The sequence below is a fragment of the Pezoporus flaviventris genome, unplaced genomic scaffold, assembly GCF_033815535.1.
Source record: "Pezoporus flaviventris isolate CSIRO_AGI_PZ_B2104156 unplaced genomic scaffold, CSIRO_AGI_Pfla_v1 ptg000031l, whole genome shotgun sequence".
NCBI classification, from domain to species: Eukaryota; Metazoa; Chordata; class Aves; order Psittaciformes; family Psittacidae; genus Pezoporus; species Pezoporus flaviventris.
The window spans coordinates 14078398-14099202 of NW_026892579.1; the positions used below are offsets into that span (position 1 = coordinate 14078398).

The window sequence follows — 20805 nt, forward strand, 5'->3', positions numbered from 1 at the left end:
GGTGAAATTGCTAAAAATTATGTTTAAGGTAAATGTGAACTTTACTAATGCTTCAGCCTAATGGACAAAATGTGTGCGAGTCTAAAACGTAGTATTTACCCAATCACTTGCATTTTATCAGATCTGATCTTAAAGCAATAGGTCGCTCTCATGTAACATTACACTTTTAACACATTCGGAGGGAAAAGCTATTGTTTGTGATTGCTTAAATCTCTTTGTTCAATCATCTGAACAGTGCAAATCAAAGCATTTTGTCAGACTGTGAGAAGTTTTGCTGGGTAATGCTTCCCACACACGCAAGTCACCAAATAAATTATCTGCACGATTTTATAGCATAGCTGGTGCTGGAAGTTAAATGGATGCCCAGTGGTAGAACTCGTAAAACATTTTCCTGTTAACATGACCAGGCAGCATTGACATTGTTGATGGTAGCTTTGATCTAATAAACTATCAGTTCTAACAGTGAATTTTACTGTGTTTCAAAAGGGATGATGATAAAAGTTTAGCAAGCCTACCATTCTTCCTGGATGACTGAAAATTAGCTCTACTGTCTGTATTACCAATGTTGAGAACAATGTTAGTAGGGGATATTTTGTACCCAAAGTAATCTCCTTCAGTAAAAAGATGTATTACACAAATGGAATCCTTTAACACGATATTCCATAAAGAACAAAATTGATTTTTCAGGAAGGAAATAAAATACTTTGTTTCAGAATTTGGAAACAATGTAGTTCATTATCTTGAGCACAAGTTTGCCTGCCTTCCAAAATCCGTTTTCTCTTTTGGAGAGAAAGATTTTCCTAAACCACTTGTAGTATATGACTCCCAGCAGGTTGCTAGAGGGTATCTGTATGTGTATAGGTTTTTATTTTCTGCAAAGGCAGCTAGAGGAGCTGGAGCAATTTCATTTTAAAAAAAAAGAAAACTTTATTTGAGCTACAGTTCCTTTCTCTGATACAGTCTTGTTTGAAATAAAGAGACAAAAAACTTGAAGTATTTTCTCAGGCTTCCTACCTGATAACTAAAAATGGCAGGATAATGACAGTGTTACATGTGTAATGGTATGGTCTGTTACTGGAAATTATATTTGGAATGTCTAGGAGATAATTGTGGGGTTTAGTACTCCTAGGTTGTTTGTTTTCAGTATTTGGGGTTTATATTTTGCTACTGTTCCTTTGCATCCCTCGTGTAGCTATCGTCAGAGTCCATTTCACATTTCTTGCTCAGATCAGGAAATTTCAATTGAGATGATACCAACTCAACATTTGAATTTCTGCAGCCAGAATACCTATTTTACCAGTTTCTTTCTGTCTTCTTGGTACTTAAGTTTGGGTAAGAACATGTTCAGTGTGAGAAACTGCATTTCTAAAGCTGTGCTAGATAAAAAAAAAATCATTGTCATCTGAGAGATGTGGTGAAGTTGACCTCAGTGAATTTGTTTCAAGCAATTTGCTGAGCTTTGATTTTTTTTTTTTTTTTTTTATAGCTTGGCTAAGAAGGGTTTAAATATTTCCTTTACATGGCTATAAATTTACCATCACATATCAAATTGTAAGCTTTTTCCAAAGCAATCTATATGCTTCTATCTGTTTGAATCAAAACACCATGAGTTTATACAGTGATCCACTTTAGTACAGTATGTGGGTGTCTGTTCTCCAGTGTGGGGAGTCCATTAAACTACTAGACTCTCAATCATAAGAAATCATCTCTTTAAGGTAAATCTGTTAAGCTTTAAATTATTTTTTTTGTTTACTGTGTGGAAAACTTACATTTTAAAAAGTGTAAACAGTAGCTTATACAAGATATCAACCTGTCCCATCATTATAGTTCTCTGGCAGCTGGTGTTATCCTGGTCTCAGAGTCCCACAGAAGAACTAAAGGCAGGATTTTGGAAATGACCATACTTAAAAAATAGGTTTCAGTACTGGCCTGTCAGAACTAGTTGATCTGCCTTTCAGTCAGACTGTGTAGTTGTCATTTCTCATGGGATTTTTTTGCAAATAAGAAATAGTAAGGAATTGGTAAAAAAAAATCTTAGCTTGTAAGAAGTCAGAAAATTTGTTGTAATAGCAGTTGTGCAGCTACAGACAGCTACACTTCACTGCCCTGCTGGTGCCTCAGTAGAATGTGTTTCAAGTAAATTATGTTGTGTAAGTGAGCAACATACTGGGTTCCCAGTAGAAAAAAAGCCATTAAAATACTAACCTAAGTCCAGCAGAGGACCACCAGGATGATAAGGGGTCTGGAGCCAATGCCCTATGAGAGGAGACAGAGAAAACTCAGTTTGTTCATCCTTCAGAAATGAAGGCTAGGAAGGGAGATGGGGGGAGGCATTTTACTGTTTTGTACAACTATGTAATGGGGTGGTTATAGATAAGTTCTGGCATCAGACCCGTCGTAGACGTGTGACAGACAATTGTGATTGTCCATCGTCACAGCGATGGACTGAGATTGTGATGAAGGAAGTTTTTATTAGACGTAAGGGTAAAATTTTTGTGGGATAGTCAAATGTTGGAACAAGTTTCTAAGGTTGTGGAATTTCCCTCCTTAGGATTATTCAAGACTGACATTACTTTGGGCACTCATTTTTTCAGTGCATTTCTACTTTATTTCAATTTCTCAGATAAACAGGCATTTTAATTCTTAATATACATTATATTCATGTATGACTCGTAATGATGCGGAAGGTTTTCATATGCCTTCATCAGAGATTTGAGCTAGCAATGTGCTGTTTCAAATCTGTGATGGTACCTTGTGCTGCAGTAGCCAGAGCCAGCAGGTGGAGGGAGGTGATAACTTTTCTTCTGCTTATCACTGCTGAGACCACATCTGGAGTACTGTGTTTAATTCTGGGCTGCCCAGTACAAGAGAGACACGGACATCCTGGAGAGAGTCCAGTGAAGGGCTACATAATTATGGGACTGAAATCTCTTCTTCGAGGAAAGGTTGGGTAGAGGTGTGACGGTTTAGCTTGGAGCAGAGAAAGCTCAGGGGGATCTTGTCAATGTATAGAACTGTCTGAAGGGAGGGTGCAGAGAGGACAGAGCCAGGGTCTTTTCAGTGCTCCCCAGTGATCATGAGCCAGAGACAATAGGCACAAACTGAAATGCAGGAAGGTCCCTAGGTCCCTCTGAACAGCAAGAAACACTTTTTCACTGTGGGGGTGACCAATCACTGGTACAGGTTCTTTAGAGAGGTTGTTGAGTCTCCTTCCTTGGATATTCTCAAAAGCCATATGGACATGGTCCAGGGTAACCAACTCTAGGTGTCTTTGCTTGAGCAATCCAGACAAGATGACCTCTAGAGGTCCCTTCCAACCTCAACCATTCTGTAATTCTCCGATTTCTCAGTAAGAATGGAGAACGTGGGTTTTGCACTCAACAGTATGTATTCAAGGCAGGACTGGTGCATATAATAACAGGATATTGTTTCGTGTGTGCCATCTTTTTAGAAATTTGCAAATGAAGAGCTCACTTAGGAAGCCTAAGAAGGGGTTGGGTGGATCTTTCTTTCGAATATTTTAAAGAGAGGTGGGCTTCAACAGAGAGTAAATGCTGCTAAGTCAGCTTATTTGCTATGACCCTCAAGTCTCTGGTTGTAACTCTGTCTTGCTCTGATGGCAAGCAGAAAGAGCTGTCATGAGAGATTGATAACAATGACCTTGTGTACCAGCAGTGATTTGCTGTTTCCAGCTAAATACATAACAACTAATGCTGTATATTCCCTATGTGACAAATATTAGTATTTCTGTTCCTAACAAGCTATAAACTTGAACAAAGATCATTTAAAGTGATCTAGACTTCCTGTTCTTTCAGATATACTTTGTAAGCCAAATTTAGTCTTACATTTCGAAAGAATAAAAAATAATGATGCCCCTATAATTTAAAGTTAAAGAAATGCAATTACAATTTTTCAGTAATTTTCTAAGAAATCTGTTACATAAAAGGTGACCTCTGTTTAAAACAAACAAACCCCTCAAAAAACAAAGAGTGAAATGTCTCGTGGTCTGGGCTAATCACAGAGTTTCCAGTGATTCCTGCAAGCCCCCCGCCGTCAGTGGTGGACAAGTGTATTTTGTGTTTTTTCTTTTAAGTGCTTATCATGTGAGGTGATGTGCCCACAGTGCGATAGAGGTTGAGGCATGTTTACTGTTCTGAAGTTTTGCATATGGCACAGAAATTTATTGAGGAAATTTGTATTATTTTGATCCAAAATAGTTATAATGGCAGGTTGTTTTATAGTTTGCTATTCAAAATACAGCTTTTAAGAATTGAAATGAAGCTGTTTTAAGTTCAATGAAATGGTAATGGTTTGGAAAATTTTAGATTTGGTTTAGCTTGGATTTTTGTATGTATATGAACTAAGAAAGGGGAATAAAGCAATTTAGGATAGTATCAATTTCAGTGAAGCCTGTCCATTTTTTTTTCCTTTACTTTTGACTATTTGTTCTTTCAGAGGATTAAAAAATTCTGAATCTTACCTATGCTAAAGCTTTGCTTAGGCAAACCAAAGGTCTTTTTTAACTGTTTGCTTTTTCTGTGTTGTTTCTTTGAAAAAAAAATGAGCACTAACTTACCTGTTCAAAGCAACAAGATGACTCCCAGTGCTTTGAACAGTGCAGAAGCTAGCAAAGCACTTGGCTGAGATCTGTGAATTGCTGAGCCTTGCTGCTGCTGCTGAAGTCAGTTACCTGGATTGACTCCCTTGGGACTTGAAATTTTGTGACAGCAGAGTCACTGTGTGTGTTTTGTGTGCTCCAGTTTATACTTTGTGTTAAAGACGCAAGGAAGACTGCAGTCGTAGCATATGCATTCATAGTACAGGGGAGAAGGTAACTGGCTGAATACCGGTGAAGGTAATGAAGGAAAATTGCAGTTGGGCTCAAATCAACTGTCTGTTTTCACCAAGACTATTCTACAAGCTGAACTGCGAACTTGTTGCACTGAATTAAGGCAGGTTGTGTTGTCTTTGCTGCTCTTGCAACCCTATCTTAGTTAAATATGCGTAGGAAAAAACCCCAGCTCTCTGGCACAGATTTACTAGGGTGGTTGAAGCGGATGTAATATCCCCTCCCAGCAGACCTGGCCCATGCAGGCTAGAGCTGTGTTGCTTGCATTTAAATTATGGTCATAACAACTTGTCTGTTCGGTGATGTAGTTAAACCCTTCGAGAAGGGCTAAGGAGAAAGTGCTAAATAATATTCTGCAGCTCTGAATGTTTGGCTTTTTTGTGCCTTTGTGTTTTAGGGCTGTGTGTCTGTTCCTGTTAATGTCTTTACTTTGTCTTTGAGCATAGTAGAGATGCTGGGGATTTCTTGTTCTCCCTGTATATTTTAAAAGTATTACTGAGCACACACAACATGCTGTCACAGTGAACACAGTGTTCTCTATTACTGTGCTTAGCTATCGAGAGGATTATATTGAACTCAGTAACCTTGCTGAAGCCCCTTTGTACATTGCTGCTATATTGATAATCTTCACATGATTCAACTGCAGTTGTGAACCTTTTATTCACAGCATTAACACTTTCTATCCCAGTGAAGTTTAGAATCTTTGATATCAGGAAATGAGCTCTTTGATGTGCAGATATTATATTTTAAAATTTTATTTTATTTTTGTGGTCCTGCAGTTGTTGCCTTGGAGAGTTCTTCCCTTGGGCATATATAGGGGATACTCATCAAGCCTAAACCATTCAAAAGAGGGTAAAACAATTTATGGATGAATGAATTAATGGTTAACTAAGGAACTGTTATGCCGCTTGCTTACAAAATAGTGAATGCTTTAGGAAAATATTTGTGTTCTAAAAGAAATCCACAATAACATTTTTAGAGGAATTAAGAAAAACATTTCCTAGTGTTGCATCTAAAAATAAAGGAATATTACCTACAAATCAGTAGATTCAAGGAGCAATATAAGATGGGTTAACATTTTGTATCGGTGATCACAGTATAATCATTTGGGTTGGAAGGGATCTTAAAGATCATCCAGTTCCAACCCCCCTGCCATGGGCAGGGGCACCTTCCACTAGACCAGGTTGCCCAAAGCCCCGTCCAACCTGGCCTTGAACACTGCCAGGAATTGATGAATGCAGATCTATTCATGAACAGCTTTCCTCTAAAATTTAGAGTTAAATGCATAGAAAATAATTTGAACTTATTGCCCCATGTTCAGATTTGCACACTGTAGAATCACAATTTTGGTGACACTTGTTTTACCTCTCTTTAAAGTAAATGGAATCCAGCCAGTAAAAAGTAATTTCCAGCTTTATTTTCTTTTCTTTGTCCATGATTTTCTTTTATGCTAGTTATTTTCTAAATACTTGTTGTTTCTTGTAATTTAATAATAATTGTTTCTGATAGATTGCTAGCTTATTTCTCCATATATTCAAGACCTTCATCAAGCATCCAGTGGAAATTTCAAGTGTTTATATGACAGCTTTCACTTTCATCTCCCAACTATGGCATCTCTGTGTCCTGGATCATTGCAAGTCTCACTGCATCCACAGTCATCCAGGGGAGTCAGATGGACAGGAGAGGCTGATGATAACACATTCCAGGTCTCTCTTCCACCATATAGTGCATGGGGGAAAAGGTCACTGCAGGAAGAATGTGATGAAAGATATAATGCAGGAGGGAGAGCTGCCTGTACTTGAGGGCCACTTCATTTGTGTGGTTTTAGTTTTGGGGTTTTTTTTTTTTCTTTCTCAGTTAAACTTTTCAGCATTTGCTGTCTGTCCACTTTCCTTTTTGGAGAATTTCCACATTTCTTTCTGCAACTCCATGAGTTAAAATAGCCTTTCTCTCTGCCAAGTCTGTTGGTGGCATTGTCAGAACTTTTACTGCTCTCCAGTAAAGCGTGGAATGTTCAGGCTACTACTGCTTTGGCCTTTGTGCAGCTTTTGCCTCCCTGTTGAAAAAAGTAAAGGAGTATAATATATTTAAAGTTTCAAGGGATGGCCATACTCAGAGAAGCTGCAACTTAACAGACTATCAGCTCTTACTTTAAACACTCGTTTTGAAAACTTTGAAGTGGATTAGCTCATGGTTACTTTTGCTAATTTTGATGATTCCTTGACTGAGAAAATACATTAAGCAATGAGCGGTAGCTTTGCTGATTATGTATCTTAACATAATATATTAATGTTTCCATATTGCTGTGGAAAGACAACTGTCTTAAATCCTGAGACTTTCTGTTTGGTTTTTTTTCTGTGCCGCATGATGTTTGTAGTGTTACATTTAAATCTAAAGAACAGTTTAGTGAAGAACATAGATCTACCAAATTCCTTTGTATTTGTTTCAAAGAGCCACATTTCTTGAATCATATTTCTCTAATGAAGTAGCTGCCAAGCTATGTATTATAGCATCTGTTGTTTAAAAAGAAATATGTTAATATTGGCTTAAAATTTGTGTACATTTTCCACTTATTGCGGGGTCAGTTGCAATGCTTATGTCTTGGGTCTTTTATAAGGTTTTTATAGTATAAACTTAAACTTGGAAAACTTGATAAAGAGTGCTGGTTTGGATTTACTTCTTGTTTTAAATGTAATCAAATGCTTTTAATTAAGCAGTTGATGGACCTGCTTGTAAAAGATACATAAAACAAACAAAAAACCAACGAGAAAATAGTAAAAATATAGTTGCATGTGAGATTAGTAAAAATTTGTAAGAGCAGGATTCTCTACCTATGGATAGTATAATAATTTAGTTACTGACAACTTGCATCATCTGTAATAACGCACTTTCAGGTAATGTGAGAAAATATTGTTGCTGCTTTACTTGCATTATAACATTTTAAAGGGTCTGTCACATTTTCCCTATCTTTCCTATGTTTTTTAGTGAATATCCCAAGTAATGTGTAAGAAATGAAACCTGGCTTTAGTCTTCAAAACAATAAAAGGAAATAAAGTAGTTGTTTAAAGTGGTTAACTGTTCTTAAAATATTTGTGTCTTCAAAGAGCTTTATGTAATTTCCTGAATAGGTTTAGTAATGGGTAAGGATCATTCAGTTTAAGGTATTTTCTGTTGATATTATTTACCTTGGGAAGGTGACCCTGAGCTAAATTACAATATGTGATTTGAATGCCCATGGGCTGCCCTTTATTGGTTTGATTGGGGGAGATTATCTGGTTTTCTAATATACTTTAATTACTCTGCTTATATGAATTGTCACATTAGAAGCTTCTTAACTGTTGAGTCTGTTCTGTCAATGATCTACTAACAAAAGGAATATACTAGGCTCTTCCACTGAGATTTGAAGATTTATACCATCAATGAAAGAATTGGAATGGCTCTGTTTAAACCTGCTCTATCTTCAATAGGAAAGAGTATGTCATCTGCTTCTATTCAGGCAGCAATTGGTGTATGGTAAATTGAAAGGATCTGTAGCCTTTTTAATTTTGTTAATAGGCATTTTTTTTCAATTAAGGGAACATAATGCAAAATACGTTTTAGGATGTTTAAGGGTGATGTTTTCCTGATGTGTGTGTGGGGAAAAGAAAAAAACCCACAACAAAACAGAAAATGGTATGATTAAGATTTCTGGGTGGAGAAGGGTGGAGTATCTTCTAGCAGTGATTAGCTAAGGTTTCACAGAAAAGCTGCGGTAATTGAAATGGTGCCCTAATGTCTGTGTGTGTCTCTTGCAACCTAAGCTAGATGCACTGGCATTTTTATTTACCTCTCTCTCTATATATATATATATCTACACACACATATAATCAAGCCCTTTAAACTGTGGTCTGAAATCACCTCAGTCCTAGAGTGTTATGGTGATTTAGGCCTCTTTTGACCTTTTACTCCTGAGTACTAGGACATTTGCCTGCCTGGTACCTCTGTTCAGGTGAGCTAGGAGGATAGCAGAAGTTGGAAAACTCCTTTCAAATGATGTAGGGGTCCTCCATGGTACAGTGGTCTGATGGCCTACAGTAACAGGCCCAGCTGAATAGAACTTGTTTGTCATCTGCAGCATGCATGTCTTATACAACAACCCACTCTTGCCTCCTATGTGGGACTTTGTCTACTGCCAACCTGCAGAAGATGCAAAGTGAAGGATTGAATCCAGTGTGTGGTGTGGGTCCAGAGATGTCTGATTCAGTGTCAGGAAGAACAGAAATCTCTGTGCTTAGAACAGTAGAGTCCCACTGCTGGAGGTAGGTACTTGTTGTGGTTTTTTAGGGTTTTGTTGTTTGTTTTTAAATGACAGCAGTCCCAATGATTAGATATCTGTTACCTAGTGACTAGGACATAATATAGGAAAGAAAGGGTGTCATAGGCTCCATTCTACTCTGCTCTCCTGAGACCTCACTTGGAGTATTGTGTACAGTTCCGGTGTCCTCAACATAAGAAGGACATAGAGCTGTTGGAGCAAGTCCAGAGGAGGACCACAAGGATGATAAGGGGGCTCTGTATGAAGACAGGCTGACATGTCTGATGTTGTGCAAGTCTCTGCTATAAAAAACTTCAGCACAATTGGATGAATTAAATCATTTGATAAAAATCCTGGATGTTAGAGTTCTGAAAAGCATCCCTCTTCCCTTGTTAGCCTTCTTTGCCTTGTCACACCAATCAGTGTTCATCATACTCATACATATCCAGGCACATTATTTGGACATCCTTTTTCCAGTAAACATTTAAACATGCAGTTTATTGTGGATTATTGAAGCAAATTAAACTGAAGAAAGAACATCTAACCATGATTTAATATGTGCTGATCTGATGGGGGCATGCTAATGTTTGATTATATTGCATCATGATTTTTCCAGTCCTGTTTGAACATCCAGCAGTACAGCTCTGTGATGGTGATGATGCTCATTATGGCTTACGCAGTGCAGACTTTTTCATTATAAACTGTGGGGTTTTTTTCAAATGTTCTTTTAATGCATGGGAAAATTTATTTTTGGCCTAAAGTTTCTCACGTTGGTTATATTTCTGGAAACTATTTTTGTATTCCATAAAGGTGGGTGAAAATTATGTGCTCTTTTAAATTTTGTTTGTTGGGGGTTGGGTTTTTTTAATTATCAAAGAGTAAAAAGGTTGTTGCTCAGATGTGAAGAAACTTTATACGTACTTTGCGTATGATACAGAAACTTTATATATACTTTGTGTGTGTGTATTGGTGATACGGAAACAAGAGATTCAGATTTGAGGTGGGATTGCTGCTTCTGTCTGGTTCCTACTGCAGTCATACCAGTCTCAATATACTGGGTGATATATAAATGAATATAAAAAAGAAATTGTATCTCAAAGACCTTGGAAACAGATTTGAAAGAGGACTTGGATGTTTGAATCAAACTTGGATAGAATTCAGTCACCTTCTTTCATGCATGTTTCGCTGAATCAGCCTGAGTGTGAAAGTGTCTGAAAGTGTGTAGGTGACTCCATTCTAACCACTGAAGTTCCCTAGGTACCTAAGCTTCTGTGCCCAGAGACACTAAGGCTGTTTTCACAGGTCTTAGTTGTTAAGCATTCAGCTTAGGCTCTTTGAGGACATCAGCAAAATGCTTTTGGACTTAAAATTCTTGTAAGCATGCTGTCAGTGCACTTACTAAACATGATGATAACCAGGAGTTCAGTGCAGAGCTCTGCAACCCAGCATACCTGCATTCATAACTGTGGTCAAGAGAAAGGTTTAAATTTTTACACATTAGATCCAGTGGTCACATCATTCACCACTGATCAGGAAGCCAAAAGGTTTTACCATGAGATGCCACATCCATGGCTTGCCACCGGTCTCTGAGTATGGTTAGGTTGGGGCACTTTCTTCTTGGAGGAACTGGGCATTGTGGAACCACTGTGCAGCTACCACTCCCATGAATCCAGATCCATTTCTTTTTCATGAATCTGCGTGTATAAGAGAGGTAGGATCGTACAGGTTGTTACTTGTAATTTGGCACAGCTCCATGATACTGTACCTCTTCACTCTGAGCGTGGGGAGACACAGGCATAGGTTGCTTACAGAAGCTGTGGCTTTCCCATCCCTGGAAGTGTTCAAGGTCAGGCTGGACTGGGCTTTGAGCAACCTAGTCTAGTGGAAGGTGTCCCTGTCCATGGTGGAGGGCTGGAAGTACATGCCTTTAAGGTCCCTTCCAACCCTAGCCATTCTGTGGTTGCAAGCAGATTTGAACCCAGATGCAACATTTTGTTACTGCCTTTGTGCATGCTACTGCTGTAGTCCGCACATAAACTTTCCTTTCTTGAATGTTTTGAAATTTTCCGTATAAAATTATCTAACTCTAAAATGTTGTCTCCTTCACACTTGTATTATATTTTATTGTAGTATAAAAGGTTATGATTTCAGAAATGTATATTTATTTAATGTAAACTGCATAGAGAAGCACAGACATAAAAATAAGTAAATGCTTATGAACAAATTATTAAGTAGAAGCTGAACAGTGAGTTTGTCATCATGGGAGTTGGAATCCATATGGATTAATGAAGTAAGTGCTATAGTTGCAAATTTCTATAACTATCATGTAACTAAATGGCATAATAGTCAACTAGTTGAATGTCCATACTGGATTATTTACAAAGGCATATAGAGGGCACGCGGGGATCTTTTTCATCTTAAGCTTGGATAGGACTTGTTACTGGAAATGTATGTGGCTTCTGCCAAAGCCTCCCTTCCAGTTCTGGTCGCTGTAAGGATAACAATTCTGATGGAATGAAAAGAATTGAGTAGCAGTATTAAAGGAGTACAGAATTTTATGGCATTTGAAGAAAATGAAATTGGGTGAGTAACATTGAACTAAATTCTGAATTGCTGCTCGGTAGATACCGTTTGGTCACTGAAGCTGAGTGGACTGCTGTCTAGCAGAGATCTAGTTTCACACTGGTAGGAGGCATAAATTTTGAGTGCATCACTGCAGTGAGATTTATACAACCACAGAAAATATGACTAGATAGATTCCTATGGGAAAGCCTGATCTTTTGCTGTGCAATAGTGTTTTTTTCAGGGATTTTGTGTGTGGGAAAGGGAAGCAGAAACACCTTTCCTTATGAAACAGAGCAATGTCAACTGGCACTTCTGTTCTGGATTTTATTTTAATGCCATGTTTACTGTGTAACTTGCTAATCCTAATCTTTTCAGCAGAAACAAATATGCTTTTCATTATGTTAATGTGGGGTTTGATTTTGAGGAGAGCTTAAGCTGATAACTTTATTGTTGTGTACATTTCCAAGTAGCTGACATCACTTCTGGGTCTGGGGCTTGTTGAGAAAATGTAAAGCTCTTCTATCATCTTTGCTGAAATCAGAACTGTCACTTTATTGTTCTTTGTGTCAGTTAATCTCTGCATCTCTTCAGTTCTCTGTGCTGAAATCTTCAAAGCTCCCCACAGCTGAAGAAGCCTCAAGTTCCTGCAGTCACTTCTGTTGCAGTTACCACCTCTGTGGCAACGTTAAAATAGGACCAAGGCACAAAGCATTTGCTGCCAAAATATCAAAATGAGAAACAGCATTGATAATCTTACAGTAATGCAGAACCATGACAGAGTAGAAATGTTTGAAAGGAGAATCTTCAAACTCAAGTATTATTCAACTTCCATTCATCTGCAGAGAGCGCAAAGCCCCTATTACCTGTCTTTTAGTGAGATGACGCTTGGTTTCATTTCACTTTGCCTGAGTTTACCTTGAAAGAACAGATGCTAGTAGTTGAAATTCTAAGCATCAAGGCCATTTATCATTTCAGAAACACTCATATATCTCTACTCAGTCTCCCAAGATTTATCCAGGGGTGTTGGTCCTGCAGGTGTTATTTTTTAATTATTTATTTGCTTCAACATCAAAAGATCATTCAGGTGCTTTAAAAAGACTTTCCTGATCTTAATCTTGGCTATACTGGTGTCATGGTTTAAACTCAGCCTGTAACTCAGCACCACACAGCCATTCACTCACCACCACCCCACCATCCTCCTCCTTTCCCCCTCCTGGGCTGGATAAGGAGAATTGAAAGAACGTAAACCCCGCGGGTTGAGATAAAAACAATTTAATAACTAAAAGTAAAATGTAATGATAATAGAAAGAATGCCAATATTATAATAATAGGAAACAACAAAAGAAGAAATGAAAGCTCAGAAAACACAAGTCATGCACAATACAATTGGTCACCACTGATACCCAGCCCGACCCAAGCAGCGATCTGGCCTTCTGAGTGACTCCCCCAGTTTATATACTGAGCATGACATGCTGTGGTATGGAATTCCCCTTTGGCTAGTTTGGGTCAGATGTCCTGTCTCTGCTTCCTCCTGGCTTCTTGTGCCCTCCTCACTGACAGAGCATGAGACTGAAAAGTCCTTGATCAGGGTAAGCACTACTTAGCAACAACTAAAACACTGGTTTGTGTTATCAGCATTGCTCTCAGACTAAAGCCAAAACAGCACTGCACCAGCTACTAGGAAGGAAAAAAAAAAAAACCAGCAAACCCAGTTGTATTTGGGAGCCCTTGTAGTATGTGTCCCTAGCAATGCTGGTAGGAAGAGAGAGGTCTTTTCTCATGCTGAGGAGTTCTGAACCCTTGTAGATCAAATTAAATTACATTATACTAAGTCTGGATGCCAGTATGGAGCCAGTGCAGATTATGGACTAATAGTGACTTCAGTTTCCATTATGTAGGCAGGCTTCTGCATTTTATGTGTTTTACTTTTTCATCTTGACCTAAAGTTTCACTCCATTTTAGTAATCCAGGCTTGCAAAAGCATGGTTTATGATTGTAAAAGCATGGTTTATGATTTCAGTACCTGCAACCAGATAAATGGCTGCAATTCCTTAGGTGTAGGGTGTAGAAAATAACCCCTCATGTTACTGCTATACCTATACATCCAGCACAGTCCTCATTCAGGTAGCACAAATATTCCCTTCTTTAATAAACCCAGGGTTTATTTGAACTGATGGCAAAATGAAAATGCACAGCTCTTTTTACAGAAATAGGAAAATCGTGGTTTAAAGCAAGTAAAGATCACACCAACTTACTGCCATTAGAACAAGGTGGTTCCAAAGCTCTTAACACAATGGAAAACTAGATGTATAGTTTCAGAAATGATGTTTGATGGTATGATGGAAGCCTACATAAAATGTAAAATTTTATTTATCCATATTTTTATTGAATGAAAAAGTTTGCTTGTTGGTAGAAGTAGCTGGCTACATCAGCTGCAGCGTATATTGATGCCTCATCGATTCTAAGCATTTACCTTATTTCAAGCATTTGTGTAGGTTACTATGAATAAAGATAAATACTGATTTGTATGAGTTGCCCTTCCACTGACACAGAGATATATTACCTTACTTTGGAAGTCTGTACACCCTTCTACTTTGCATAGATGGCTAAAGGAGATGGAAGACACTCGTCTTTGGAGAGGCAATTTAGAGGGGAGAAAAAGGTCTTTGTGCAATTTTACAGCCTAGTCTGGCTGTAAGGGCAGATTCTGTTCCCAGAAGTTTTATTCTTTACACATTCTTAAAGTAAAACAGAAGAGCCCTTTGGTTTTGCTATCAAACTTTTTTTGGTAATAGACAAAAATATATTTCTAACTTGCTTCTTCAGCCCTGCTTTTACTTTTTGCATTGTCCTTTAGACCTAGCTCACTTTTTCTACACTCTTCCCTTTGTGCTTTTTGTAATAAGGGGTACTCCCAAAGAATATTGCCTGACTTTTAATGCTAATCTTGCTTCTATTTCAGTTCATGTTGACTTGGAGAATATGCCTTGTAAATAGGAATACGAACTGACATACTAAATATAATCCTTAGTTTCTTTCTAAGCATTGATTGTTTTCACAGCATCCTTAAAGGGTAAGCTTCCTTACTATCCAAATATCATGGCTGGGAAACTGAGGCTCACAAAGGCTGTATGATTTATGTGAAGCCACAGAGGGAATAAATGTTGGGTTTAGAATTCCTGGCTTTTGTTCCTGTGTTTGGATTCACGCTGTCTCACAAAGAAATCCTTGATTCCTCCTGATATTACATACCTTTCCATGTCCCATTCGAAAAGTAGCTGATACTCAATTCTTTCTGTCTGTCCTATTGAAACTAATGAGTGCCTGGAGACAGGCATAAGGTATCGTTACCTTTGACAGCCAGTATGTTTTATGTTTAAAATTATGTGTTAGCAGGATTTTTGGATACTAATTTGATATAATGAGATGCGCTTCTAATATCAACCCTAGTTCAGGAAGGCCTTGCAGCCAACCTACTCTTTATTTAAAATTATTCCATTTCAAATGTCCTAATGAGTGCTGTGAGTTGTGTAATTCTTTCATAATTTTCCCAGATCCCCAGAAGGAAACTGGTGGCTGGAGTTTTTTCTGGTTTTGTTTTGGTTTATTTCAAATTAGGGTGAGTACAGAATAAAGATCTGGGGGAAGAGTGAAAGTTGCTACTGTGAGAATAGCAATTAAGAAAGAAAATATAATAGTCTACAACTGTTAGTGTTAAGGCAAGTCTCAATGCCTCTGCTGTTTGCCATTATCTTATAAATATCTTGACTCTGACTTTACAGTGCCGTTTATAGAATTTAATAAAGCAAATGTAATAATGCTGCCTGTGCTTTAATGCACAATCTCAATTGAGTTGACCAGAAGATAAATAGGAACAGGAATGATAGTACGTTCCTACAGATTGTTTTTAATAAGCATGTTATTTAGTTGATCAGCCTGGTGCAGTAATGCCGCCTATCCTGCTCTACCAGACAAATTTATTAGTGCTCTCCCCCCCATTTCTCTGAGAACATTGATTCCCTGCAGACATATCTCTATTAAACCTCTAGAAAGTCACAACTTCCAAATTAGATTAAGTAGCAGGAATGGTACTAGAAGAATCAAAGAAAATTGAGTGCATTATTGAATTCATGCCACATTGTCTCAGGAAGAGATGGGAGTTATGTGTAGTGGTAACTTTTGTCCTTACTGTACTAAAAAAGGTGTGGGCACTGCTGTCAAACCTAATTGCAGCAGATTGCGATAAAGTGAATCTTTTCTCTTATCTAAACTCCTACCTAGTGAGGTTTTACAAATGAGAAATAGATTTCAGAAAAAAAAGCTGTACAATTACTCAGAATCATTTGCCACTATTTACTGGACACAACCCTATCCTAAAAGCCATACTGACAAAAATTTTAAGAAAGCATCTGGCTTTGGATTGTCAGCACACTTGCTTGTCATGCTAGCAGTTGCAAAATGCAGATACTCATTTTAAAGCTGCCTATTTCTCATTTTGATCTGACATATTAAAAAGCATATAATTAATGGTTGACATTAGTAATTAACATTATGGTGCTTAATATGCCATCATTCATCCATCAAATAACTGGTATGCATAATGTCTTTGCATAAAGGTTTTAATTGCACAAAATGATCCTTCAGTTCTCAGGCCCTGGGGTTTAAGGTAGTTGTAAATATGCTTTTAAAAGATGTGGAATTTTCACTTATTGAATGTAAACATTGTTTTTGTTTCTCTGTAGGAGTGTGCACAAACGTGTAAGCCAGGGACTTCAGCTAGGGACTACGGCTGCAGACGCACAGCTTCCATTAGTGGCTAAAGAGCACCACCTTGCTGTCGCCAGTGCTCTCTGGAGAAATTTCTTTCCCTACTTGAAGAGCCAGAGAATGTCACAGATGCCGCCTTCCCCACAGCTTGCTGATACAGCTGCAGGTTAGCATTGACCCTCCCTACGACTTACTGGACTTGGTCTATTTCTGGATCACAGGCTTTCAAGGATTTTGTATTTTGGGATATTTCTACTTCCATGTAGTAATTTAAATTTGCAGAAATGCAAAAAGTAGATTCTCTGCTAAATATTTTGACAAGAAGGAATATTGTAACTGTGAATTATTTAATAGAATGCAAGCAGATTGAGAACTCCAAAGGGGTTTAAAGCTGTTCAAGTCTGAGTTCGTTTTCACTACTAGTCATAGGCTATAATCAACATTGCAAACATTTTACAGTATAAATGAGAATAACTTCTTTACATCTAGAATTTACAGCTTTTTGATAGTTTGTTACAATTTTGTGTTGAACTGTTCATTGTGATGATTTTTTTTTTAATAATGTTTCATATTTTAAGACTGTTTTTAAAAGGTTGACTTTTATTTTTTTTCCTGAACCCTTACGGTCATGGTCATGAAAATATAATTAACTGTAATTATTTATCTTGCTTTACACTGAAGGATTTTAATCTTGAGTACAACATTTCATGTCTATGTGAACTCCACATGCAATGAGTTAGCATGGTAGTGAATAGAAAGAAATACCTGTTTGATCTTTAACTTCAGTAGCTAGCGTTGTATTCTGTCATTACGATGGAATCTTATATCCATTTAACTAAAATTTAGGGAAGTGAAATATATAGTATTTTTTCCATCATGGTATAAATTAGGTGAAGCTACAAGCTCAGAAGTACTGAGTTAGTAATAGAAAAGTGGCAAGACCCTTCATTTGAAGCAGCTCTGCAGTAGTTAGTAGGTAACATTAATGAAAGAGGCAGTGTGCAATAGTAGTGGCCTCACACTGGTGAAGCATGTATGGGAAACAGCAATACAAATCAAAGGAAGAGGTTGTTAATGTCAAAACTTTCATTCATTTCCTACAGTGTTATATCTTTTTATATTAGCACAGTGAAACAGCAAGAAGAACAACCTATTATAAACTCCACTTAGAAGCAGGGGTGTGCAGTTGTGACCTTTTTTATAGAGATGTGTTAGGCAGTACTACAGAGGAAGGCAAACCCTTCCCATGCTGTATGAGCTTTTCGCCTTAGAGGTTGCAGCCCAGAGGAGAGCAGCTGTCACAGCTCTCCGGCTCCCTCTGCCAGGCAAATAGCATGGGACTGACATTATCATTTCTGTCTCCTGTTTCTCCCCTATCCGTGTCATGGCTGATGCTGCAGAAACAATAATAATAATCTGGAAGGAGGCTGGCACAAATTGTTTCCTCACCTAAGGCAGAGTGGAGACTCTGTACTACCGGTTTTTATTCTGAGGTACATAAGGAAAAGTGAAGCCCTTCATAGCTTAAGGTAGTCTGTCCCTATACTATTAATAAAAATAGCTTCATTGTTGTTTCTGAAAACCAGTTTTTTTCAGTCTAATTCAAAGTCAGCTTTCCAATGCATGCAAGTTTAGAAATCATTATTTTAATAAATTAATATTACATTTATATTTAACTTGAATTGGAGAATGTTGGAGCTAGTGAGCTCCTTTATTTCATTGCCTCCCCAAAGTCAGTTTTTTCTGACTCATTCAGTGCCTCTCATTTCCTATAACCTAATAACTGCTCAACATTTCAGATTACGTTTTCTTCTTGAGCTTAAATGCATTTATCATTTGTAGCATAAAGAATGTGCTATATCTTTTATTCTGGTAGTCTTAGATACAGATTCCATAGTAGAGCTAGTATAAACAGCAAAATTAGCAAAAACTCTGTGCAAAGTATTGTCCCACTTTCTAGATCTGCAACTGTTATATGAAGATCCTTTTTTCACAGATAAGCTCGCCCATAGTACTTTATTTGCACAGTAACTTCTGATACATGAAAGTGTGTTCTAAAAATAGGACAGGTACTGGCTTTTACTGAGTGAATTATTTCCAGGTATACTTCTTCACTGCAAGAAGTGTATGAAAACAACAAAGCAAATAAATAAAACTCAACCTTGTAAAGCACAATAGTACTTACATGTACAAGGGAAGAAATGCTGGATGGAGGCAAGAAAGGGAAGCCAAGAAGACAAAAAAAAAGCAAGTTTTTAAGACATTTTTTGTTGCATTGGTGGTAGAGCTATGCCTTCGGGATTTATAATCTGTGGTTTCTTGAAGATACTTAAAATTGCATATGTTTGGATCCCTTTTCTCTCCATTGCATTCAGTGTGTCATGTTGACTTACAAGCTCCTCAGGACAGTGACTACGTTTTAACATGTGTACAAATGCTGTCTGTTAGAGTAGTTGCCCAGTTTTAACTGAGATTTCTGGTACTTCCAGACGGCACATTCTTAATTGTAATTAATCTAGAATGCTTTTCAGTGGAACAGGGATGTACTGAGAAACCATTAACATGGTGCAATGTTTTCCTTTCTTTAAAATCAGGTTTTACTCTCTTAGCTTTGGATATACCCAGCAAAGCCCTATCAGATCTCCAGCCACAGCCCGTTCTATCAATGATGCAGCTGTTTGGATGGGATGACATGGTGTGGCCTCAGCTGGTGTCAAGATATCTAAGTCACCTAATTCAAAACAGGTGAGAAATTGCCGCTACCTGTTCTTCCAGTACCTTCATTAAGCTTGTGGAAAATGTTGCTTCTAACAGTAATGTTTCATTAAGATGGTCCAGGTTCTTCGCATCTGCTTAAGTTCTAGGATTCGTGAAATCATCCGTGATGTTTCACAGGGAACAGTGGGTGTGTTTTGTGTTAGGTGGTCTGTTTGGGGTTTTATGTGTAAAGATACTCAAAATTTGTCAGGAAGATGAGTATTTTGAAAATGTTATTTGTGTTTTCTATTGCAAACCACTTATTTTTTCCCAGTGGAGACAGCAGTGTTACTAACAGAGCTAGCAAATGGGAACCTAGACAGTATCTTCAGAGAAGTACTTCCATGAAGAGCGGTAGTGCCTCTTAAGTGAAATGCCTGAAGCAGTAACCTCTTTTAATTTGCATAGTTATAGTTATCCACCCCTTCTACCATTGCTATGCTTGAGCAAAGTTGTTACAGTGTGGCAAGGTAGTAGCCTCCTGCCCTGGCTGCTGTCGAATTTGTGCTTGGTAAATTTAAAGGGCTGGACTTGCTTTTCCCTTGTGGGTTACGCTTAATACAAAAACTTAAATCTTCTCATAAAACGTCAAGATAAACATTGTCACAGGAACCTGAAGATGCTATATAGTAAGTATTCAGTGTTTAAATATCTTGACTTCTTCAAAACGAACAACTTCTGCAGGAAGCCAAGGAGGGTAGGTTGGGCAGAAATGCATGCATTAAAACTTTCTTTTTGACAAGCTTGGAACGCTTTCTGAGTGCGTATTAATATTCATGTAGCTCAGGTTTCTGAGATGTGCTAAATGGATGCTGTAAATTAAATAATAGGTTTAGAGAATATATCACATTTCTGTGTTTTACATGCCAATGTTGAATTTTCACAGACTCACAGAATTGTTCAGGTTGGAAGGGACTCTCGAGATCAAATAGTCTAATTTGTCCAGTGCTTCTGTGCAAGCTTCTGCTTCAGTCAACTAGAGAAGTTTGCCCAGGGTGCTGTCCAGTCAGACTTCTATATATACCTGAGAAACTTTATTTGCTTTAAGTGAGCCTCTAGGAACCTAAGATAGATGTATGGTGGTGGCAGTGGTTGTTGTGGTGTTTTGGGTTGGGTTTTTTTTTCCCCTCACCCTACTTCTGAATCAGGCTCTGGAAGCAGGGGAGGTGAGAGATGAGAGAGAAAGAGTGTTTATATGTCAGGCTGTATTTGAAAGTGAAAAATATTGCACATTTTTAGGGTACGTATTGTACTAAGGAGAAAAGCTGTAAATCAGGATATAGTAAAGTGATAGGCAAAGATGAGGCTATGGCCTTCTTGCAGAGAGATGTGAAAAGGTTGAATTTAGTTGCTCATGTGTTAGTTTGGAACTCAGGAGAGAAGTGTTCAGTCTTTTGATTTGCTGTATTTCTCTTGTATGATCTTTTGTAGGGTGAGTTTCATGCAAGGTTGCTATACTTAGCACGTGCTGAATGAAATAGGAGTTAAGCATATAAATATCCATTTACAATTTGAATTTTGTTGCTCTTCAAGTAGATCAAGAAAAACATTTTCATGCCTAAACTGGAATTTT

At 37.8% G+C, this 20805-nt stretch overlaps 1 protein-coding gene across 3 annotated transcripts in view; it reads left to right on the forward strand.

The window, feature by feature from the left end:
- Positions 1-20805, forward strand: part of MMS22L (MMS22 like, DNA repair protein) — a 91886-nt gene that overhangs the window by 49597 nt on the left and 21484 nt on the right. For all 3 annotated transcript variants that reach the window (XM_061460255.1, XM_061460254.1, XM_061460256.1), the window contains exons 15-16: positions 16451-16641; positions 19070-19220. In XM_061460255.1, the coding sequence (XP_061316239.1) occupies positions 16451-16641; positions 19070-19220 (342 nt within the window). The remainder of the gene's footprint in view (positions 1-16450; positions 16642-19069; positions 19221-20805) is intronic.